At 38.5% G+C, this 25,546-nt stretch overlaps 1 protein-coding gene across 6 annotated transcripts; it reads right to left on the bottom strand.

Annotated features, from left to right (window-relative positions):
• Window positions 1-1,063: 1,063 nt before the first annotated feature.
• On the bottom strand, window positions 1,064-25,546 carry Nol8 (nucleolar protein 8). 6 transcript variants are annotated; one of them, XM_027409929.2, is made up of 17 exons: window positions 25,447-25,546; window positions 24,276-24,431; window positions 23,248-23,310; window positions 21,707-21,785; window positions 19,963-20,098; window positions 18,500-18,568; window positions 15,722-17,539; window positions 14,202-14,318; window positions 12,893-13,015; window positions 12,564-12,654; window positions 11,188-11,323; window positions 9,457-9,534; window positions 6,425-6,693; window positions 3,914-4,073; window positions 3,037-3,104; window positions 2,604-2,683; window positions 1,064-1,667 (listed from the first exon to the last, which is right to left on the bottom strand). In XM_027409929.2, the coding sequence occupies exons 2-17, from the start codon at window positions 24,412-24,414 to the stop codon at window positions 1,617-1,619; spliced, it is 3,477 nt and encodes a 1,158-aa protein (XP_027265730.1). In that variant the 5' UTR covers window positions 24,415-24,431; window positions 25,447-25,546; the 3' UTR covers window positions 1,064-1,616. The 6 variants fall into 6 exon arrangements, with proteins under 6 accessions (XP_027265730.1, XP_027265735.1, XP_027265732.1 ...); XM_027409934.2 differs by lacking the exon at window positions 25,447-25,546 and adding an exon at window positions 25,053-25,397; XM_027409931.2 differs by lacking the exon at window positions 25,447-25,546 and adding an exon at window positions 25,254-25,386.

Raw genomic sequence — 25,546 nt, 5'->3', positions numbered from 1 at the left:
GGCCCACAAAGGCCAAGATGACACACACAGATGGGATCTCTCTGAGCTGTAGTTACCAGAGATTGTAAGCTATTTGACATGGGTGTTGTGAACTGGGTTCTCTGGGAGATTGACAAGCCTTCTTAATTGCAGTCATCTCTCCAGTCCTTGTATCTTATTTTACTAAAAAACAACAAAAAAACTCCAAACCACAGGAACTGAGAATTTGTGTGACACAGATATAGGCAGTGGAGACATAATGTTTAACAACCCAGGAATAGATCCCAATAGATTTTTGTATTTCAGCAAATGTAGATCAAAAAACACACCTTTAATCCCAGCACAGAGGAGGCAGAGGCAGGCAGATCTCTGTGAGTTCGAGACCAGCCTGTTCTACAAGAGCTAGTTCCAGGATAGTCTCCAAAGCCACAGAGAAACCCTGTCTCAAAAAAACAAACAAAAAAACACACTAACTTGAGATGCACATTGTAGCTCAAAAAGGCTCTTAGGACTAACACCCTTTTGCACAGAGCTCTCTTTTGGTTTGTCTTTCTGGGTTTTGCTGTTTTGTTTTGAGACAGGGCTTCCCTGTGAAGCTCTGGCTGTCTTAGAACTCATTCTGTAAACCAAGTTGACCTCAAACTAAGAGAGCCACCTGCCTTTGCCTGCTGAGTGCTGAAATAAAAGTGTGCAGCACCAATGCCTAGCCAGAGCTCATTTTAGTAAGAGACCTATCTACCTTGATTCTTAGACTTAGTGAAATATGAAACCTGCACTCTTATCTGGACTTGGGATCTGACTCTTGACTAGTAAGTGGTCTTTTAGATAGTATTTTCATAAACTTGGGTCTAATTGGACTTTTGGGACTGACAGGCCCATCTCCCTGTTGTTTACTAATTAGATGAGGCGAAAGTCAAGAACATACTGTACTGTCTTTCTTCCCTGGTCCTCACAACTCTAAGGTGTTAGTCTGAATGTCCCACATTTAAGTCAACATGTCATCAGAATGCAAGTACAAAGCTCAAAATTAACTTGTAATTTATTGTTTAAGACAAAACTAAAGAGTATTTAGAATAATCAGAAATAAAAAAATATACAGAACCATTTATTAAAAAGTTTCAACTTGTCATCAGAACATACGTACAGAACTCAAAACTGACTTGTAATTCAGTTTTAAAAGACAAATTGGAGGTAAAGAATATTTAGTATAATCAGAAATATTTAAGCACAAGTGCATCAAACCATTTATTAAACAGGGCTTTGTGTAAGCCATCCACCCAGAGATGGCCACTAGTTATCTAGGATGAAAAACAAGAGTGAGCCCTGATCTGAGGGGGATGTCGCTGTGTGGCTTCATGTGGTCTAAACTCCAGGACTCAAACGGTTCCCCCACTCCCCCTCTCAAGTGCTGAGGCTGCAGGTTTGTGTCACCACAGCTGGCTCAGTTAATTTTAGGACACAATCACCAAGGAAGAGATACAGAAAAATTCCAAAGGAACAAATAGTAATCAGAATGATATATTATCATCCAGGCTTTAAATATTCTTCTACTCTGGAATTTCTTCTTTGTCAATAAACAATTTTTTGGGTTAATTTCTTTTGGAGATTTGGTGAGCCATTTGCACATTCAATATTGGCTAATTTGCTTTCACCTTCCTTTTCGCTTCTTTATGTTTCTTCCGACAATCCTAAAGAATAGTAAAATAAGAAGCTTTTATTAACAATAAACACAAATTTCTCACCTTCAGCAAAGTAAACTTTAATTTAAAGTCATAGAAACCCATTCTGGAAGTACTCACTGGAATGTACAGGATATATCAATTTTTGTTTTATATGTTTAGGGAACTGTAACTTAGGCTTTGAAAAACCTCCTGATTTCTATAACTTAGGAGACTGACTAGACTTAGACTAGTCCCTTAAACGAGCCACTCTTCAGTCTCTTCACATACACTTGTGTAATGCACACCATAATGGTAAACTGACATGTGCTGTTTGAGCTCACTGAGATGCTGGCTCTGGAAGAGGGGATTCCCCACCCCACTCATTGCACACCTAAGTATGTTTTTTATCAAGTGTCCTCCAAGAACCCTGTCTGGGTATGGGATGGCCTACCAACTCTATGACAGGGAGGAAAGAACATCAGATGTCACTGTGTTTATTCTATGATATAAAAAAGTGCCTGTAGTGGGAAAGAGAAGCTGGGAGTTCAGCCATGGGAAGCTCAGGAATGGATAGAAACTCAACTGGAAACTCCAGCTGACTGCCTTAAAGGGGGTTTCCTACTCAGTTTCTGCTGGGATGTTTTGAGTACATGATTTGAAAATCTATCTATCTATCTATCTATCTATCTATCTATCTATCCATCTATCATCCCCTCACTCATTCAAAATAAAAAATCTGCTCTATAGTACCTAATTTTACAGATTGCACAGAACCTGTCATATTTCAATTAAAGAACATTTAAGTTCATTTTAGTAGTATAATTCTAGAGTTTAAGACATGTTCTCAGCTGTCATATTTTTAAACTTTCACATCTTACTCCTATTCTTATACTATGGGGAAAGTAACGCTAACATAATACTGTATCTAGTTTTGGAGAAACAATTAGAGACACAATTACTCACCAAAAGGAGACTACTTGTTCGGGCTTCCCAAGAACTTCTGCTAATACTACTTCCCACACCACACCAGAATAAGTTAGAACCTATGAGAAAAATGGAAGCATAAGGCAGCAAATTATTAACATGGACAATCTGAGGACATTGCCAATTCTAGTACATCATCAGCCTCAGAGATTTCATGTGGACTTCTAGAGTAGTGAAAACTTAGGCTTTTGTATGTTAATGTCTAAGCAAGTCCTTGTTGATAATAATGAACAAGCAATAAAAATGTAACAGAAGCACTATCGGTCCCTAAGAGCTTTCTAATGGATGGAAATAAAACACATCACAGAATAATGGATCAGAATTTCCAGATGGAGCTACTGTGTCCAATACACAATGAGTAAGAGTTGTGCTGCTGCCTGTTCCACACCCCTGAATGGAAGAACGGACCTACCACGAAGTCTGTCATCATTCTCAGTGAAAAAGAAAAATCTTGTGGTCTCTTTCTCAGGAAATGCTTCTCTGAAAAATAAGTGAGAGAAAAAGGCAAAAATTACTATTAACATATGAGAAATTATTACAGCTAGTATGATAGTGTATGCCTATAACCCCAGCATTTGTTAAGTACAGACAGAAGGGGGAGGAATTCTAAGCAGCCTTGGCTATATAATGAATTCAAGGCTAATTTAGGTGATATAAGCCCTGCCTAAAACAAAACCAAGAAACCTAAGTAGCAAAACAACAACAACAAAAAGAACAAAGGAAAAATATCCTTTTAAAGAAGTTGCTGTGCAGCTGGGTGATGATGGCACACACTTTTAATCCCAGCACTTGGGAGGCAGAGGCAGACAGACCTCTGAGTTTGAGGCCAATCTGGTCTACAGAGGGAGTTCCAGGACAGCCAGGGCTACACAGAGAAACCTTGTCAAGCTGCTCTGCACTTTGCTCATGTTCATGTGCACTGAAATAACCCCACCCCATCTCCACTCAACAGTCTTCCATCTAAAGTTCTGATAATGAGGAATTAAGTATAAGCTCTGTCTTTCGCATTCTGGGTGTCAATACTCATTCCCAGTGTTACCCTGTTTGCCAGAGTTACTCAACTGGTACCCAAGTCAACTGCAGCATCTGATTTCCAAACCAGGAATGTTACCATCAGCCTCACTGATCTGTACATGTTGTATGTGCCACAAGTTGCCATCTAAAAGTTACTGTTAGTAAAAGGTTAGAGAACTCTGTACAGAGCCTGATAAAATTTGTTCTAGATACTTATACAATGCTGCCAAAGCATGTCTTTAACCATGACACATGCTAACGCATAAACTGCTTACCCAGGACTGGGCTTTCTGTGATCTGTTTCTTTAGTAACATCTTCTTCTTCTTCTTCTTTTTCTTCTTCTTCTTCTTCTTCTTCTGAACTACTATCCTGGAAGCGGGGATCTTCCTGACAGACTATCTTCCCACGTTTCACTGGTTCGATTCTATAGGTATCTATATTGTTATGACAATGAAAGGCAATACAATTATGACTTAGCAACCACATAGTTCTCAACTCAGTAAACTGATTTCCTGTCCTATGCAATCATGACTAAACTTCTAGTATAATAAAATAGATATCAGTGTTTTCTTCTCCAGTTGTGGGCTCAAATCCAGTGCCTTGTTCATGCTAGGCAATGCTACCATTCTAGTCCCTAAGATAAGGAGCATTATCTTTTTCAGTTGTAAAATGCCACTGTTTAGTGATCAGATAAGGAATATAACATTATAAAATGAGCTAAAGCACCGGTGGCCCAGGCCTTTAATCCCAGCACTCAGTAGGCAGAGGTGGATCTCTGTGAGTTCAAGGTCAGCCTGGATTACAGAGCAAGTGCCAGGAGAGGTTCCAAAGCTACACAGAGAAACCCTGTCTCGAAAAACCAAAAAAGCTAAAAGCTAAAGGTGTACAGATGAGCAATATAATTTTCAAAGAAAGAAGCATAGCCTAGATACTGTTAAAAGAAACCTATAGGGCCAGATCTGGTGGAGCACACCTTTAATTACAGAACTCCGGAGGCAAAGGTAGGTGGATCTCTGTGAGTTTGAGGTAAGCATGGTCTACGTGAGTTCCAGAATAATCAGAATGTGTAGAGAGTCTGTCTTGGAAAACCAAAAAAAAAAAAAAAAGGGGGGGGGGGGAAGCTTCCACACACAATGAAACAGGAATCTCTTCCTGCTTATTCATACACAAGGAACACATTTATGTTTTTATTTTCAACTCTCTGGAACTGCTGTGAGATCTTCACAATCTCTCACAAGTTTCCAAAGTAGGTTGTTTGTATCTAAAACTAATTATAGGGCCAATTTATTTCTCACACTTGGCTCTCAAAAGTTACAGTATTTAGAGTTCATATTCCATTCAACTGTCAAACCACAGAGAAAAACAAAATAGAACAAAATAGAACTCATTTGCATTTTGGAAAAGCTACTATGTTTCTCTAGCCATTTTAGGGGTAGCACAGCGCTGACATTTGACAAGTATCTGTTAAACACACGGTGCTTTTTAAATTTTTTATTTATGTATATATGCCAGTGAGTGTAAGTGCCCTCAATAGCTAGAGGAATTGGATCCCTCTAGAGCTGGAGTTACAGGAGGTTGTAAGTCACCCAATGTGGGTGCTGGAACCAAACTTGGGTCTTCTGCAAGAATAGAACAGGCTCTAAACTGCTGAGCCCCCACTTAGCCCATGTCTATTTTAAACAATGATCTTTGAAGCACCCTCACTGAAGTTAGTTGTGCATCCCTGGTTCCTGCCTTTTATAGGAAATTTCCACAAAGCTGTACATTCTTTATACTGGGTAAGGAAGAGACTTCTGAAAAAGTGTCTTGGCCAGGTGGCACACATTTACCATCTTGACACTCAAGAAGCTGATGCAGCCGGGTGTTGGTGGCACAAGCCTTTAATCCCAGCACTTGGGAGGCAGAGGCAGGCTGATCTCTGAGTTCGAGGCCAGCCTGGTCTACAGAGGGAGTTCCAGGACAACCTCCAAAGCAATACAGAGAAACCCTGTTTGGAAAAACCAAAAAAAGAAAAGAGAGAGAGAGAAGCCAAGGCAAAGTACCTGTAACTCCATCTCTAAGGGATGCTACCCCCTTTTCTAGCTTCCAAGGATGTGTGTGCGTGCGCGCGCGCGCGCGCGCGCGCACACACACACACACACACACACACACACACACACACACACACACACACACACACACACACGACACACGTGCGCATTTTACAATTAAAAAAAAAAAAGAAAAAAGAGGAGGATTTCCATTTTCTTCTTTGTTTATTTTAAAATCCATGGAACTTTTTGGTTCTTAAGGGTAAATCTGAAATAGGATGCAAAATTGTAGGTACTTGCTTTTATTTTTTTCTACATTCTGTCAAATCTAATATTGAAATAATTGGCCTATTGATGGCATGGCGTATTTACATAAAACCAAAAAGGCTCTTTCTCCCTTTCTGTAGGTCTCGACATCTCCAGACGAATTAAGAAACAGAGCTATTTAAACAATGTAGTCTATTTGTTCATGACTGTTGTCATGTAAGAGAAAAAGGATCATGAGACATTAATGTCTAGTCTCCACTCACATCGAAGCTGGCTTTAAGTTTGCTCCCTTCAATGCAAAAATAGTTTTTCTCACTCCTGTAGGAACATCATATTTATAATTCAGGCTATACTGAATCTCATATTGCTTATGCATACTGAAGAGTGTCCCTTACTGAGACAACATGAAATTGATTATACTTACCGTAAACTCAACAAATTAAGTTCAGTCTGCCTGAAATAAGGAAAGTGGGAAAGAAAAAGCATACCTTCCTTTATGTCTTTAGTGTCTGAATCAAAGAAAGAGAATGTGAACCCGCTGGTCTGCTCTGCCCCACTTGTCAGGTTTGCAGCATCACTGACGTCCCCAGTCTCCTCTCCACTGCAACCCTCGTTCCAGGGCAGGTCTTCTTCCTTTTCATTTGTGTCCTTATTTTGGAATATGTCTTTCAAATCTGTAGCGATGTTATAATACGTGTCTTGGGACACTTCAGGCAGCTTCTCAGCTTCTTCCCTTTTCTTCTTCCGTCTTGCTTTACTGAAATGACATATACCGACATGCATATAACAAAGACAAGCTCTGAAAATCTTTCAACATCAGGAAAGGTGAAGTATTTAGATAATCCTAACTTTATCCTTGAATCTTTAACACAAACTTTTTTTTACACACATTATCTATAACAGATGCAAATCTTAAACACGAGTATTTTCTTTTCATTCTTTAAACTACACTGTAAGAGTTGAACTACCATAAACTTTCATGAGTGTTTTCTCATCTGCAAAATGAACATGTTGAATCAGATGACTTCTAAGATTATTTTAAGTTTTATAATTCTGCAATTTGGAAAAGAACAATTAAAATGCATTTAGAAGTGAATTACAAATGTGCTATGTCTATTATTATCCTTTGCAAAATTTTTATATTGTCATAAATATCTGTACTTAGAAATGAATATACTTTGATCTTAAACATGTTAACAATATTTTGCTTTTAGCTAATAGATTAAAATGTTTACCAATTAAGAATCTATTCCACATAGTACATATCAGAAAAAGCAGGCCAGATGGTGGTGGCATGTACAGCTTTAATTTCAGCACTTGTAGGTAGAGCAGGCAGATCTCTGTGAGTTTGAGGCCAGCCTGGTACACAAAGTGAGTTCCAGGACAGCCAGAGCTGTTACACAGAGAAAACCCTGTCTTAAGGAAACAAAAGGAAAAGAAGAAAAGAAAAAAAAAAAAAGGTTTTTTTGTTTGTTTGTTTTGAGACAGGGTTTCTCTGTGTAACAACCCTAACTGTCCTAGAAGTCACTCCATAGACCAGGCTGGCTTCGAACTCAGAGATCCACCTGCTTCTGCCTCCCGAGTGCTGGGATTAAAGGGGTGTGCCACCACTCCTCAGCTAAAAAGCAAAAGTTCTTAATGGATTATTTAAATGGAAGTGGAAGGATTGCTCTATTTGACTATCTGTATATTTTGACCCCATTATCCCGTCCCCAATTCATCCCCCTCCCCTACCCACCTAACTTTATATTCTTTTTCTCTCGTTACATAAACAAAAGAAATAAACATAGACACAAAAACACAAAAATGGAAATGAAAAAACCCAAATCTACAAAAATACTAATGCATTTGTTTTATGTTGGCCAACACTCCCTGGGGCCTGCCTTGAAGTGTGGTTCAAATACCCAGTGAAATTCCATTGCAGAAAACTGACTCTTCTTTTGTCAGTAGATAGCTACTTGGTTAGGGGTGGGAGTTCTCAATCCATTTCTCCCTTTCAGGGCTGAGACACCATATGGCTTGAACCTGTGCAGGCTTTGAGTGTTAGCACAGTCTCCTATGAGTTCACATGTTTATCAGTCCTGTTGTATCTAGAAGACCTTGGAGTCACCCATCACCTCTGCTCTTAACAATCTTTCTGCCTCTTCTTCCACATAGATTCCTGAGCCTCAAGAGGGCAATTTAACTATTTTAATAGTGGAGACTATCTTAGACAAACTGTTCATATTTCACAAGTAAGCCAGACAGGATTTCACACAGATAAAATATGAAAACTGACTCTACCAGTAACACTGTCAGATAGACAGCTCTAACCCACTGTCATAACTACCTTATAATAACTTAAATTGGTCCTTGATACTTTTAAGAGCTACAAGTGAATTTCCCCCAGAAATTCTTGGAGCACAGACTCAACCTAGTTATTTCTTATAGTAAAGAGGACATAGTAAATGGAGTAAAGAGGACATAGTAAATATGGTAGCATGTGATTTCTGAGACTGGGATCATGGCAAAAGCCTGAAGGGTCTTGAAGCAGCTGCTAGTTGAAACCACATGCCCTTTGAGGAGGTTGTAAGGACTGGTAAAGTCAGGGAAATTGCATTGGGGTTTAGAGGAAGAATTTTAGAAACACTGATAATGTGTGGTACTGTAGAAAATGGCATGGAAATCTAGCTAAAGAGACGTTTAGGTAGCTACAGAAGGTATTTTCTGGCTTCTTCTTGCTATTTACAGTAAAGTGTTAAGAAGAAAGAGGAAAAATAAAAGGGAGAGGAGGTTTTTGTTTGTTTTTTACAGGTACCAGTTGTGGGTTTGAAGCTTCTTAATCTTCAGAGGCAAATGATGTGAAATTTAAAAAATGGTTCCTAAGCAAACATCAAATCTGTGAAAACAGATCTCTGTGAGTTCAAGACCAGCCTCGTCTACAAGAGCTAGTTACAGGACAGCCTCCAAAGCCACTGAGAAACCCTGTCTTAAAAAACGAACAAACAAACAAACAAAATCTGTGAAAACATTATCTAAAGCATGAGTTGGCAAACTTCTGTAGTTCAATAGTCAAATTTAGATCATTGCTCACTTATTCCTTAATTGCATGGTAAGATTTTTTTTAAAGATTTATTTTTTTTTACATATATGAATGTTTTTCCTGCATTGAATGTATACCATATGTGTGCCTGGTGCCCCCAAGAATGGCTTTTATAGTTTGGAATAGTTGATGAAAACATATTTCACATTATGCAAAAATTATATGAGGGAGCTGACTCATCAGTTAAGAGCATTGGTTCCATATCCAACACCCACATGACAGCTCATAACTGTCTGTAACTCCAGTCTGTATGTAACTTCAGTTCCAGGGATCCAGCACCCTCTTCTGGTGTCACAGGCATGCATATGGTATGTAGATAAACATACAGGCAAGACATCAATACACATAAAAAAATTACATATGACACAAATTTCAGTATCTACATGGTTTTCTCAGCAGCTTCATCAGAATTTGAAGGGAAAAAAGACCTGGATTTACCTTTCTTTTTCGTTATCGTCTTGTTTTCTTTCATAAATGGCATGGTCATGCTTTGTTGGGTCATAATGTACAATGTCCCTATGTAAAAAGAATAAAGGTTGGAAGAGATAAATTTTGAAACAATGGCAATTCACAATTTGTCAGTACAAAAATTCTAATTTAGGAGCTGTGAGGGTGAGTTTCAATTGTTAGCTAATAATGGGAAGACTCATTCTCATTCATTGTGGACAGCCCCACTCACTAAGCATGGGATACTAAACTATGTGAGAGGAGGAAGCCAGCTGACCTTAAGATGCATGCATTGCTCTCTATGTGATTATGGATATAAATCAACCAGCTTCTTCAAACTCCTGCTGCTCAGACTTTTCCACTATGATGTACTGCAATCTCAAACTAAGTTGAAATGATCCCTTTTTCCTTAAACAGTTTTTTTTAGGGTATGTTGTCCCAGCAACTGGCAAGTAAACTAAGATGGAGGCAAAACAAAGCTAAATAGTGTTTATCAAAAAGAAGAATTACGATCTTGATATAAACATTTTAAATGATCTATTTGAGTTTTCCTGGATCCCTTTTAACCTTAAAAATTACATCCAGGAGCAGTGGTGTACACATTTAATTCTAGCACTCAGGAGGCAGAGGCAGGTATATTTCTGTGAATTCCAGGCCATCTAGGACTATATAGAGACCACCTCTCAAAAACAAAAACAAAAACCAAACACCAAAAAATATTTTATGTCTCACAAAGTAAAGGCACTTGCTACTATGATGACTTGGGACATGAGTTGAATCTTAGGATCCACTTGGTGAAAGGGAAGAGGGACAGAAAGCTACCCTCTGACACTGACACACATACACACACACTCACACACACACAGTGCATGTTTAAAAAAATAATCTTCAAGCTGGATGTTACGGGTACAGACTTGTAATCCCAACACTCTTGCAGTGAAGGCTAGACTACTGTCCCGTATTTAAGATGAGCCTGGGTGGCTCAGGGAGATCTTGTATCAATAAACAAATAAAAGGAAAATGTTTTTAACATATAGACACATATATAGATAAAATGACACTCTATCTAGAACTTGCACAAAATATTTCAATAGATAAGACAAGTTTAAATGAGGTATAGAAAACTAGTCACATGATGACAACCAATTAGAAGCTGGATCCATGGTTTAGGAGTTTCATTACATTAATATCTAAAGTATATATTTAAAAATTTCCATAATAGTTATATTTATATACAGCCTAACAATTTCACAGTTAATATTTAAAGTCACTTCATATTAGTAAACCAGTTATACAGAAACTATTTAAAACTAGTTTCTTCTGGAGCCAGAATTTCTCTGTGTAGCCCTGGAAGTCCTAAAATTTACTCTGTAAAGGAAGCTGGGATCAAACTCAGAGAACTGCCTGCCTGAATTAAAGATCAAGCCTGTCACTTTAAGAATAAGATTCTTAAAGTGAATCACTGGGTCAAAGGAAAGGAATTTTTTGAAAGTCTGACATATGTTGACAACTGTTCTCCCCAGTAACTTATAAAGGACACAGATGGGCTAAAGCTCTAACTCAGGCAAAAAGCATTTGACTGGAAAATGAAAGACTCTAGGTTAGACCATTAGCATCACATGAAAAACAAAACAAAACAAAATAAAAAAATGAGTTTTAAATTAAGCTCACTAGGCATTTATGACAAAGAAAAATATGACTAGGACAAAACATCAGCCATACTTAAATTTTTTAGCAGTCACTGATCCTTTGCTAGTAGGGTTGTTTAAGTTGATATTCAAAACACTTTGCACAACATTCAATGTTTTCTTTTTTTCTGCAGCAAGCTCATCTTCATTAGTTTTATTTTCATTTAACTCTGGAAAAAGAAAAACCAGTAATCTCTTGACACTCATCATTAGAGAAACCTCAATCATCATATATGCACCCAAATATATTCAAAGTAGACCAAATTACAAGTTTAACCTATTTGTTAATCTCTCTCATTCCAAGACTTCTTGCCACAAAAACTTAGAAATCACATGACTAGCAAACAAAATATCCCACTTCTATTTACAACTGAGAAAATAAAATCTAGATTTAATGTCTTTAGTGGCAAGTATAAAGTTTTAAAGATCAAAAAGCATAACACAAAACACAAGAAACTGGAGAAAATGAATAAATTCCCTAAAGAAAGCCAAGAAAAAACAGTTGAAGGAAACAAAACTGTTTAAGACCTGAAAATGGAAAAAGAAGCAATGAAGATAACACAAATTGAGGGAATTCTGGAAATGAAAAATCTAGATAAGGGAACAGGAACTACAGAGGCAAGAATATAAGAGATGGAAGAGAATCTCAGGTGTAGAAGATACATTGGTCAAAGAAAATGCTGAATCTGAAAAATTACCGACACAAATCAGGAAATCTGGGACACTAGGAAAAGACCAAACCTAAGAATAATAGGAACAGAAGGAAAAGAATCCTAGCTCAAAAGCCCAGGAACTATTTTCAACAAAATCACAGAAGAATTGGTTGAGAAAATCAACAAGATAAACAAACTACATCTCTAACTAAACTAAAAGAGACAGAATATACAAATTAACGAAATCAGAAATGAAAAGGAAAATATGACCACAAACATAGAGGAAATCCAAAGAATCATTAGGTTATACTTCAAAAACCTGTACTCTACAAAATGAAAAATTCAAAAGAAATGGGTAATTTTCTTGATAGATATCACTTAACAAAGTTAATAAGCTCAGGTAAACATTTTAAATGGGCCTAAGTCATTTAAGTCTCCCAACCAAAAAAGCCCAGGGCCAGGCGGTTTTAGCAGAGAAGTCTACCAGACTTTCAAAGAAGAACTAATACCAAAACTCCTTAAATCACTCCACAAAATGGAAACAGAATACCTTATATATAGTAAATAATATCTGAAGGAAAAAATATTTTACATATAAGGAAACTTAAGAATTATTAAGTATACATCTAACTACAAACTAAATTCAACTCATCTTAAGAGTCCAGTTTCTTTGAGTGTCAAATGAAGGAGAAACACCAGGTCACTTCTTACATCCCTAGCTTCAATAGCAGGACTGTTTGAGACAGTGAAATGTTACCTTTCTCCTCTTCTTCACTGTCACTCTCTAAAAATCTAGAGTCCATTCGGAATCTCTCATCACTTCCAAAATGAGACTGCAAATTCATGAGCTACATGGAAAGAAAGATTGTTGTGATAAGCACATTTTGAAAAAGTCTCTAAGTATACTTAGAAATTCATATAACCATCTGCACAACTGCAATGACTATCAACCAGTAAGAGGTGAGAGAGGGTTCACTCCCGCAGAAATTATCCCGCATTGGAACTGCACTTTCCTTAACTGGATTTAAGGACTACTTTCAAATCTTAGACATGCTACAACTGTTTCCATTTCCAGTCTTCACTAACCTTCTGGCCAGCTCTGCCCTCAAACTGAGGTTTAATGTTGAACCTGGTGCTGTCCTCCTTGGAATCTGATTCTTCATCATCACTGCTGTCAAACAACTTCCCAGATGCTTTAACCACAGACTCCTGTTATAGATAAAAAAGAAATGCTTATTAATTGAGATAATCAGCATTTTCCTCCTAATGTAATCTTGCCATACATTTAAAAACCAACAGTGGTGGGGCACGCCTTTAATCCCAGAACTCAGGAGGCAGAGGCGGGTAGATCTCTGTGAGTTCAAGACCAGTGTGGTCTACAAAGAGAGTTCTAGGACAGCCTCCAAAGCAATACAGTTTTGTCTAGAAAAAACCCAAAATAAATAAAATAAAATAAAAACCAACAAGGTACATGCATCTACAGGGACAAGTATGTAGTGGGCCAGATGAAAACTCCTAAATCAGGGATAGGTAACTGGACTTCCAGATCATTAATCCACACACTCCTGTTGCCACTTGGATTGCATGTACACTGCTAAGACTTTGTATGAGGCAGCAAACAGTTTCATGGGTAAGAAAAAAATCTCCAAAACCCCTGACATGTCAGGGTATAGTGGCTTGGGCAATTCTAGAACTATCTCACTGCAATCCCTAGGATTTTATGCAGAAGTGGTAGTTGTGTGGAGCTTTTGTTATACAATAGATTTTACAACTGTGTTGGTACACATTGTAGTATCAGACTGATGCAGAACTTTTCAAAGTTTAAAGGCAGCCTAGGTTTGTTACGATAAATCTTTCCACCAAAAGCTGCCTGAGCCCCACCACCACGTGTGAGCTTTATGCCAGCCACCCGCCTGAGTTAGGGCCCAAATGAATACACAGAAACTTGTATTAGGTACAATGCTGCTTAGCCAATGACTAGGATTCTCATCTGTTAGCTCAGTCTCAATTATCATACATCTATATATTTTATAAGACTTATCTTATCGGACGCCTTATGGCATCCATCCTTGCTGGTGGATCACACATTGTGCCGCTGGAGCAGGAGCAGAGGGGAAAATAGGGCCCTTCTTGTTTCTCCTTCGCTTAAATATGAGTCTCCTTGCTATGTCACTTCCTGCCTGGATCAGCATTTCTCTACTACATTTCCCCAGAATCCTCTTTGACTCCTAGTCCCATCTACTTGCTGTCTCATTGGCCAAACAGTATTTTATTTAACAGTCAATAAGATAAACATACACAGTACATTCCCATCATAGGTTACATAGCATTTCTATCACAAAAGAAAAACAAGACCGGGAATCTGCAAAGTAAATTAACATTTGGAAGGCCTTACCTTCACCACCTCCTTTCCTGGACAATTATTTTGTTCATGAGTAGGTGTCTCTTCCGATTCACTTTCGTTATCAGAAGCAAAGACAATGTGTGTTTTTTTGTTCTCTTGATGACCATCCTAGTGAAACACAAGCATCATCACATTTCAAGACAGCAACTGTATACCCTTCATTTATCCTTCTTTTCCTCATTCAGGGAATACCATTATCATCTGCTATTTTTCCAGAACAGAAACTCAGGCCTCCTTTCTCTCTATATCCAGTAACCTCCAAATTCTACTAATTTGACCTTGGTATCTTTAAGAACCACCATTGCTGTGGTTGTGGTCCTTAACCTCTAAAAAGTTCTCCTTGATTCCAGATCTGACTCCATTGTATGTATTGTATATATCATAGCCTGAAGGATCTCTAAAACACTCTAACAAACTTTATCTGTAATGGTTCAGAATATACATTTTAGATAGTGCAAGTCACAGATAATCTTTGTTGTGTGTTAGAAACTATTTGGGCTGGATGCTCTGTGTATTGTTAAATGCCAACTCCTATTCCAAATATACACAACTATCCAGGCATGGTAACACATGCCTTTAGTACCAGTGCTCAGGAGGCAGAGGCAGGTTGATCTACATGAGTTTAAGGACAGCATGATCTACAAAGTGAGTTTTAGGACAGCTAGGGCTACACAAGGAACTGTCTCAAAAAACCAAAATGACAAAAAAAAAAAAAAAAAAAATGTAAACAACTAATCATAGCTTTAGGGATTAAGTTCCACCCTCTGCATAATTCACCCCTCCGTAATCACTGCTGCTTCATTTCTATAAATACAGTGTCATGAAAAAAATGTACTTTTAGGCAATTGGCTCCCCTTTGCAGTAAGAGCTTTCCTCTTCCTCACTGTTTTTCCACATCAGTAAAATTCCTTCTACTCCCTTCACCTATGGGTTAAGGAAACCTAACTGACTTGGTGTTCCAAGAGACTTGACTGTCTGCTCAACATACCATGCATCAACAGCTGCATGAGCATTTAACCCTGATTCTGTGAATCTAGCACTTAAAAGTGGACTTTATTGCTGGAGGAATGAACAAAGGCTCCTTACAGTAAATGCCATCAAGATTTAACTCTTGCTAATCACTATACAAACTATAGTTAGATAACTTTAAAATACTTTCAATTTGCCAGGTGTTGGTGGTACACACCTTTAATTCCACTCGGTAGGCAGAGGCAGGTGGATCTCTGTAAGTTCGAGACTAGCCTGGTCTACAAGAGCTAGTTCCAGGACAGCCTCCAAAAGCCAGAGAGGAAACCTTGTCTCAAAAAACCAAAAATTTCAATTTAATTTTGCATCCTTTTAGTATAGACTTATTAGCATAGGTGATTTAAACTTTTATCTCAAGGATAAAAACTGAGTAGTCACTGTGAAGAAGACAATGAGCTCTTTAAGGACACATCTACCTTCATGGGATAGAAAATCTCGACATTGAGAATATTCTTGTTAAATCCATAGACTGTAAATGCACTCACCAAATTTGCCAACGCACTGTGAACCAGTTTTTTCTGCACTTCTCTAGCTTTCTGCCACACTGCCAAGGCGGCTAGTCGCTTCTGGTTGTCTTCAGCATGTTTATCCTTTGCACTCACACATGATGCGTTACTAACAGAAAGTGAGAAACTAGCTGTGCTTTTCTGATTATCTTCCCTGAGACACACCTTCCGTGGTTTCTCAAAAGATGTAATATTGCTTGTATCAGTGCCCTCTTTCTCTGAAGCTTTTCTACTTTCAGGCAGATGGCAAGTGTCTCTGTCACAGTCTATCTTGTGACTCTTTGTACCAAGATTTAAGGACTTTTTACCTTTTAATGGCAACAGACATGAGGGAGGATTTTTACTTTCCTTGTCAAAACTAGTAGAGGACACTACTTCATGGCTCTGGCTCTCAACAGTAAACTGTCTCTTTGGAGGCTGAATGTGGTTTGGGCTATTCACCTTCTTTGCAGGTTGGCATGAAGTCAGTTTGCTTGATGAGCCATTAGCACACTTGGATCCATTTTCTATAAAAATTCTATTATGATCTTCATGTTTCAAGGAACTCTGATGTTCACTGATATTGTTAAAGGCAACAGTCTCTTTCAAAGTTTTGTCCACTGACTCTTTTGCATAGAGACTGCCTATTCCCTTGAAGGCCTGGAATTTTGGCTTTAAAGTGGTTTCCTCTGGTTTTTGTTTGCTGTAAGTGTCCTCTTCCTCTAAAAGAGAGGCCACAATATCCTCAGGACAAATGCACTGTCGGCCATTGTGCAGGTCATAGGAAGTCCTAGGAGTCTTGGAATTTGTGTCAAATATGCACTGATTGATGTTTTGTGAGTCATCACTCTCATCATCTTTTCCTGGAACCTTCTGATGACTGCCAGCCAACTGTTCCAAATCAGCCAAAGTGAGATTCACCCGGGGACAGTTTTTCATCAAAGCTTTATATTCTTCATCTTCCTCGGACTCTTCTTCACAGTCACTGACGTTGGAGTCAGGTGGAAATTTGGGATTCAAACACTTTACTCCATGACCCAGGGCTGATTCTTTGTTGCTTTTAGTTTTTTGTACTTTAACACAATCGTTAGAAGGCTCTATCTTTTTAAAAGAACTTTTCTTGCTTATAGGCTGTTCTGGTTGTGAAGATTCTGTACTGTTTTTGACCTTAACAATGTTTTTTTTCATTGCGATAATTTCATCTGTATCACTGGAGTCATATTCACAGTCATTTCCTAACTTGGCTGAAGAATGAAGTTTGTGAATATCTGATTTAAAATCATCCTTTACAACTTCAAAAGGATCATTTTCAGATTCATTTACTAAGGAATGCCTAGTTTTTTGTAAGTTTTCCTCTTTTGCAATCATCATTTTTAATTCATCTTCAGAGTCAATGTCATCATCAGACATGCTACTTTTATTCCAGATAATTTCAAAGTCAGAAGTATGAAAAATAACATGATCAGGTGTCGGAGTACTAGAAGTGGACACAAGGAGTGATTGAGAAGGCATACCGCTACTAGGGGCTTTCTTGTGTGCAGTCACTGGCTGTGTTGATTTATTACTCTCCATCACCTCATTAATCCTTAGACTACTATCAGAGCCCTTGGACTCCATTGGGCCCCTGCTCTTCTGCACTTTCTTCATCTTCTGGGGAGGGAAATAAAAGTCAGAGAACTCCCCTCGACGTTTCTTACTCATAGGGTCATTGCCTCCTTCCAATTCCCAAGTGAGGTCAGTTATGGGAATGTTTTCTGTCAAATTCTCTGCTATCTTTTTTAGGTTGTGGCAGTATTTTGATGGATCATATTTCATAATGTTACTCAGAGTCAAGGAAAAAGAAAAATCACCAAGTATTAGGGTGAAACAGGAAAAATGTTTAATCTTGAACAAATCCTTTACTTCATCTACTTCAATTCCCCATCAAACTAAATGAGGACTCCACATAGTAAGCTTCTAGGGTCTATGAAATTGAACTATAACATAGCCAAAGCTAAAATCAAGCACCACCACTATCAGTTGAGAAAAATTACTTGGATGATAAATATTACAGCAAACTCTCTTATGTATACACACACCCTCTGCAAGGAAGCCCAGGATGCCTTCTTTTTAAGATCTCATGGAATAGACATCAGAATTTGCTCACCCTGGATTTCATACTACCTCTCCATATACTTTTTTTTTTTTTTTGCTTAATAGCCTATTTTTATCTAATATCTTCTTTTTAGAAGTACTTTACACTAGCAGTTATAAAACTACCTCAATTCCTCCTAAGTCTTCTTTAACAACAGCCCCAAAATCTCTATTCCTGCACTGGTCCATTAGCAATGGCTTGTGAATCTGTATGTAATAAGTTGTTGGGTTTTTTTGTTTTGTTTTGTCTTGAGACAGAATATTACTACATAGCCCTGGTTAGCCTGGAACTTGCCATGTAGACCAGGCCAGACTTGAATTCACAGAGATGTCTGCCTCAGCTTCCTGAGTGCTGGGATTAAAGGGGTGTGCCACCATGTTCAGCTTTAATAAGATTTATACATTAACAAATGAAAGTGTTTCCTTGGCAGTCATCATTCATATCACTTAATTGCATAAAATTGCATGTCACTCATTATTCTCAATGTGCTTTATATAGGTAGAAGAATTAGAGCTTACCTTGAGAGAAAGAAGCAACATGCTAAAACAATTAAAAATTTATTGATAGAGGCAGTGAAATCCTAAAGCTATTTTTCCATTACTCTGGGAAATAATAATCACTGTGAAATGCTGACCAAAGGATATTTTATTTTTATGTTGACTCTTAAGGTGAAGAACAGGTAAGACTCTTCCAAATTTACTCACAACCCAATTCTAAAAGACAAAACAAAAACAAAAAAGAAGACTTTTAATTTTCATAAATATGAACAAAATAATAATACATAAATATAATTTTTAAGTTGAACTCACAATGGGCTTTAGTATTGTAGAGTTTAGTTTTTGACAATAAAAGGTCTCAAAGAAGAAAAGTATGATGAAACAAAACAGAAAGAAAATTCCAACTACATCATGGACAGTATTTAAACACATACATACATACATACATACATACATACATACATACACACACACACACACACACACACACACACACACACACACCCCTATTAAAATGTGGCCATGGTTTGGGATATAGCTCATTTGGCAGGGTGTTTGCATAGCATACACAAAGCCCTGAGAACCATCCCCAGCACCTCATGATCTGGATGTAGTGGGACACACCTGAACTCCTAGCACTCAGGAAGTAGAGGCAGAAGCATTAGAAGTTCAAGATCATCCCCAGTTAAATAACAAGTCTGAGGTTTGCTCGGGATACAGGAGACCCTGTCTAGAAAGAAAAGAAGAAAGAGAGGGAGGGAAGGAGCAGCCATTGTGATGGCATGTGTAAGACCTGTACACCATCAAGCCAGCAGAAATCCCAGCAAGGATGGAGTAAGGGCTCAAGAAGTCCCACCCCTAACTGGGAAGCAATTGGCAACTGAAGGGTCTTAGGAGAGGAAGAGTTAAGTTTTCTCTGGGTACATGGCCACTGAAAGGCTACCAATGCTCTAGTAGTGGGTTCTAAACCTATGCACACACAGTAGTACTAAGTGGATTCAGAGGGTTTAAAAAAAAAAAAAAAAAAAACAAATTATGGTGGGTGGCATAGGAGTGGTGTGGTTAAGAGAGAAACTGGAGGAGAAGGAATAAGAAATAGATTTGACCAAAATACATTATATGCTTGTATGAAAACCCTACAACGGTAACAATAAAAACACAAATAGCTCTGAAGAAAGTAAAAAAAAAGCATCTTGGGACCGCTGGTCCATATTACCACCTATGTCCTTAGGAAGAGTCCCCACCTGCTATATATAAAGTGTGGGAAAGTTGTGCCGACTGAAGACTTATAAATGCATGCTGAAAATTAAAAACAAATGAGCAAAAACACCCAACCTATAAGCTTACTGCTCCAAAGTGGAGAAAAAGCATCAGCTTTGGATGTCACACCTACAAACATGAGGTATCAGAAGACAAAGTAGGCAACCCCCCCCCCACCCAGACAGGGTTTCTCTGTGTGGCTTTGGAGCCTATCCTGGCACTCCCTCTGGAGACCAGGCTGGCCTCGAACTCACAGACATCTGCCTACCTCTGCCTCCCGAGTGCTGGGATTAAAGGCGTGCACCACCAACGCCCGGCAAAGTAGGCACATTCTACTGAAGGAGACTCACTTTATGTCCTGGTACCTCTGTTCCAGGCACAGCTTTCATATGGAAATCTACTCCTCCAATCTTTTCCAATAAGCTGGTATTGCCAGTGGTTGATTTTTCTTTCTTTGCTTTTGCTTCTTCTCTTTCTTGGGCTAATCTGAATTGAAGGGCAAGTAAAAACAAATCAGCCATGAAAAAATGTTTAGAGGCACCTAAGTGAGCACCAAAATACCATTAATAGTATTAAAAAACAAAATAAAACACTTCTTTAATAGCATAATTACTTATACTATCTTCTAATCACACAAAACATTGGAAAGAGAAACAAATCAACTATTTCTTTAATCCCACATTTTGTTAAGGCTTGTCTGTATCAACTTCCATTCCATTCACAAGCACTTACAATGCACCCTCCCACTCCCGTGCTCTGCAACCTGAGCTGCCTCTGCTCTCTGTGGCTTTGGAGGCTGTCCTGGAACTAGCTCTTGTAGACCAGGCTTGTTTCGAACTCACAGAGATCCACCTGTTTCTGCCTCCCGAGTGCTGAGGTTAAAGGCCTGTGCCGCCACCACCACCAGGCTTGTTTTGTTTTGTTTTGTTTCTGGGCATGAACTTTAGGATTTCAAAAGCCCAAGTCTCTCACAGTTTCTTGTATTTCTGCCTCATGCTTGTAAATAAGATGGAAGCTCTGACCTACTGCTCCAGCACTATGTTTGCCTGCCTATTGCCATGCCTGGTCATGGACTCTAACCCTCTGGAATCATGAGCTCCCAAATTAAATTCATCATCATGGCAACAGAAAAGTAAGACAGTGCCTCATATGTATATATCTTTTCTCAATCTCTTCGTATGACATTGCATTTAGTCAAAACCAACATGTGTAATTCAGTATCATCTGTAATAACATAACTCTAAGATTCAGGTAACATCAGCTTTTGACATAAACCCTGTAGAAACAGTTTCATATTTATAAGACATCCTCAGATCATCTACAGATAGCAAGAGGCAGAAATCGTTTAAATGTCCTTCAGTGTGAAGAGACACTGTGGTAACAGCCACTTCTGATATACAGATAGTTGTTACAAAAGGGGGAAAGCCACAGAAGATTGTATTAGAAAGGAAAAACAAAGAAATACATACATATGCAATACACATGCACATGTAACAGCACTTAATTCTTTTCTGGGTGGCTTAGAATAAAAGGAGAATCAAGAAAGACTTCAGCTCTACTTGCAAGGTAAGAACTTGCTAGTGTTCTGCTTTCATTTCTGTTGCTATAATAAAATGTCTTATAAAAAGCAACCTAGGGGAGAAATGGTTTCTTTAAGGTCACAACTCTGGATTATATTATGGTCCATTATAGTCCATTGCAGGGAAGTAAAAGCAGGAACCTGAAGCAACTAGTCACATTACAGTAAAGAGCAGAGAGAATAAATGAACACATACATAGTCCTCAACTACCTTTCTCTACTCTTATACAGTCTAATGCTCCAAACTGGGGAATGGTACCATCCACTTTCAGGCTAGGACTTCCCAGATCAGCGATAGAAATCAACACAATCTGCCACAAGCAACCTACAATTCAAACCGATGTAGACAATACTACATTAAATTCTCTTCCCAGGTGATTTTAGGTTGCATCAAGTTGTGAAACTAATCATGACAACTATCAATATATTACTTAATAATTTCAAATTAGGCAAACTTATAAAAGCAATTATACTATAGAGAAACTGGGTTTAAATTCACATAGGGCAAATCTTACCTGTGCAAAAAGCTTTCTTTTGCTAGCTGAATTTGTAGTGTTCCACCTTTCCATTTTGTTTTGTTTAAAATAGACATACCTATACGGTAAAGAATTGCCAAAGTTTATTGTAATGCAAAACTATATTTCAGTACATTTTTCGTTAATTACTTAGTATTAGGAAAAATAGGCTTATTTGTCAAAAAGAGACACCTACAATGTAGAAGAAAAAGTAAACCAAAGAGAACCTAGGCTTCCTGGCTAAGTCTGATCAGTTAGCAGTTTTCTCCCCACTCTTTTAAAAAACGATCTATTTTTATTTCATGCATTTTATTTTGTGTGCATGCATGTTAGTATGGCTGTTTGTGTATGAATACCCATGAAGGTCAAAAGAGAGCCTCAGATCTCTTGGACCTGTAGTCACAGGTGACTATAAGCCACCCGTGTGGGTGCTAGGAAGTGAATCTGGTTCCTCTGCAACTATTGAGTCATTTCTTCAGTCCCAGCTTAGAGGTTTCTTTCTCTCAATGACTTGAAGACTAACAGAAAAAATAATATATAAACTGTAAACCAAAACTTTATAGGCTCATTTCAGGAACTTCTAGTGAATAACTATTTATTTGCTATTTTGTTATTTTCCACACTGCAAATAAACAATGAAATCTTTTCAGGGTGAATTAGAGCACATTTTCGGATCTTGCAGCATTTTAATCTTTCACATCATCCAGTTATCACCACAAAGCATGCACACAATTAGCTAATGACTGAACTGTGCTTCAATTGTTGTGTCCTAATAGTTGATTTTTCTAGTGTCTATTGTCAGCTTTCTGAATGTAACCACTAACAAAATTTTCCATGCAGCAGATATTCACGATGTACAAATGCAATACTTAATACTTACAGTAACATTATCAGGTAAGGCACTGTATCTCTTCATTTACTGGACTTATAAGTTTAAATAAATTACCTTATATATACTCTCACCAAAAATAATCTTTTTGCAAATGTAATTGTAAAAGACTGATTCTTTTCTCCCAGTGGCACATTCCTTTTAATTGCTTTTCAGTGCCTTTTTTTTTGACTTCCGAGAAATTAGAACACATTAAATGCCTGAAAGAATAAATCATCTCCCCCATGTTAATCACTGAATGTTAATATTTACCCTTATCTTTACTAATCTCATAATTAGAGATATCACAGTTTCAAAGATACGGTCTGACGAGGTCATATTCTAATGTCCTTTCATAATAGGTCTTAAAGACAAAGAATTAGCTGCCCCCCAAAAAATGGACTTAGGAGAAGCCTGGCCATATGTTCAGTGGGATAAGCGTAATAAGCAATTTCTATGGAAGTTTAGTCCTTCGTTCAAATTCTTTGAAAACAGTTTCTGAGCAAACCTACCAGCATGTGATACTAGGTCTTCTGACACTAACTCAATGAATTGAAACATGGTTGTCAATACACAACTCTTAAGTGACTAGTGAGGCTTAGATATGGAACCAAAGACACTTCAGTTACACACCACACTGACAAATAGAATAAAAAGTACATGATGATCTTACATTTTTTGAGATCTGCTTCTGTTATTTTGATGTTAACATATGCAAAGGCTTTCTGTGAATTTCCTAAAAAAGAAAATTTGGCTGATTTAAAATCTTATCCAGAGGACAATAAAAATCTCAGTAGTTGTTTTTTGTTTGTTTGTTTGTTTTTAATGAGATGACTAGTTGGCCCTGAACTCAGATATCTGCATGCCTCCTGAGTTCTAGGATCAAAGGTGTGCACTACCATACACAGCCTTAAAAAGCTTTCCAAGTTTAAAAAGTGAGCTCATACTTATTTTTTAAAAAAATATTTTTTTTTGCCACACCAGACCAAAGACTGAATTTTTACATACACAAAGTTGATAGGTGACATCTTTCTGCATATGTTTCTCTTATTGGTTGATGAATAAACGACTTTGATCTATAGAGGGAGAAAGACAGGTGAGACTAGGAGACAAGGAGAATTCTGGGAGAGGTAGGCAGAGATGGTGCACAGGGAGAGGCCATGGAGGGCCCGGGAGGATAGGACGCTCGAGGTGTTCTCCGGTAAGATAAGGCCATGTAGAAATACATAGATGAGCAGTTATGGGTTAATAATTAAAACAGAGCTAGCCAGTAAGAAGCCCTAGCTACCTGCCAACAGTTTAATAATTAATATAGCATCTGTGTATGTTCATTTGGGGCTGAAGCAGCGGGACCTGGCGTGACGAGAAGCTCCAGCAACACAAAGTATTTCAAAATAAAATGAATAAGAAAAAAAAGCCCCTCAAGTAATCAGTTAAGACACACCTTGATTGTATGTTAGTGACATTCTACTTAACAAGATATATAATGTTGAGTCCTAAAATTGAAACAAAAGATGTTTTGCAAATTCAAATGTTTTATAACTTTTCTGGTTTCAAAATTAATTTTCATACACAATACTTCCAGGACACTAAATAACATTTTCAATGTTTAGTACTAATATTCAGCTCCATAGTTGCTTTTTTCTTTAATGCCTGCCCTGAGCTGGTACATATCCAATTAATGGTTATATATTTATTTACCTTGGTCATCTTTCCGAGTGATGATCTCTATATCAGAAACTTCTCCAAATCTGCTGAACTGATTTTGTAGGTCTGCCTCAGAAATGCCTTGTCCAAGCCCACCCACAAAAAGGCGCTTCATTTCTCGGTTGGGTTTCATGAATGCTGGGCATCTATCTGGAAAAGTAATTTTGTGTAGAAAGAACACTTACTAGGACCTCTGGAAGAGCAGCCAGTGCTCTGAACCACTGAGCCACCTCTCCAGCCCAACTTCTCATTTTCATATTCACAGTGTTGGGTGTCCCGTTCCCCCATCCCCACCCCCATGATTCGTTTGTACATTTATTTTTTTTAAGTTTTCTGAGACAGGGGTTTTCCTCTTTGTAGCCCTGGCTGTCCTGGAACTCACTCCGGAGACCACCGTCTGGCTGTACATTCATTTTTACTTTAACAAAATACTGGCAAAACAGTAAGCTAAAGGTCAAAAATACCTCCACAGTCAGAGATAAAATCTGCAACTACAACAGTATGGCACAATGCAAATGTCCCCCAAGCGCTGTTCAGGCATCAAGAGGGCAACTAATGTTATACCTAAAATTTTTTTCCCACTGTGTGCGTGAACTGCACAAAGCACTTTGCGTGATTCTCATCGTTCAGGGGGGCAGGAGAGGTTAAGACTTTTCCTAGTGCCAGGTCTAACTTCAGAACCGGGAACTGCTAACCCTCTACTACAAAGGTTGCTGGGAAAGTTCACGAGAGGTCCCTCCACCTCGTTTAGCTCTCGGCAGATGCTCAGACCTTTCAAACCTTCCTCAGAAGCTGGCTGCCTCCTTCCAAGCGAGCTCACAAAACCGCCGGCGTGAGCGCAAGGCCACGACCTGCAGTCCGGGAGACCTACAGCGGACCACTTCTTGTCAGCCCCCGCCCCATCCTCCGAGAAGTCCCCAGTTAGGAGAGAGGAGAGGGTGGGCCCGACAGCCCTCCACTTCCCACACGCACACACTCTCCTCAGGACGCTGCCCGTCAGCACTAACGCAGCGAAGCCCCCAACGTCTAACAACACGTGCCGGCAGGCGCGCTCTCTTTTCTTTCCTACAGGGTTTCCAACCCAGTCTCCTAAGGTTCCACTTCCACGCAGTTCCCCCAGGGCTCTTTATTTCTCCTGCCTTCGTTCTAACTGACGTCCCGCTACCTTCTCTCCCACGTCTGTGAATGAGCCTAGGAAAACAATTTCCGTAATTCCTACAGAAAAAAAAAAAAAAGACACGCCGCCACGTGACTCCTGACTTCCG

This window comes from Cricetulus griseus, chromosome 3 (assembly GCF_003668045.3).
Source record: "Cricetulus griseus strain 17A/GY chromosome 3, alternate assembly CriGri-PICRH-1.0, whole genome shotgun sequence".
NCBI lineage: Eukaryota > Metazoa > Chordata > Mammalia > Rodentia > Cricetidae > Cricetulus > Cricetulus griseus.
The sequence above is the reverse complement of the archived record's forward strand: the minus strand, read 5'-3'. Positions and strand labels throughout refer to the sequence as shown.

Excerpts from the sequence above, each read along its gene's own strand:
- Nol8 (XM_027409929.2), bottom strand. The coding sequence starts at position 24,414 with ATGAAACCCAACCGAGAAATGAAGCGCCTTTTTGTGGGTGGGCTTGGA. Across the intron at positions 17,540-18,499 it reads AGAGTCAACATAAAAATAAA|ATTATGAAATATGATCCATC; the intron begins ATATCCTTTGGT and ends ACTCTGAGTAAC. Across the intron at positions 6,694-9,456 it reads GACGATAACGAAAAAGAAAG|TAAAGCAAGACGGAAGAAGA; the intron begins GTAAATCCAGGT and ends ATGTCATTTCAG.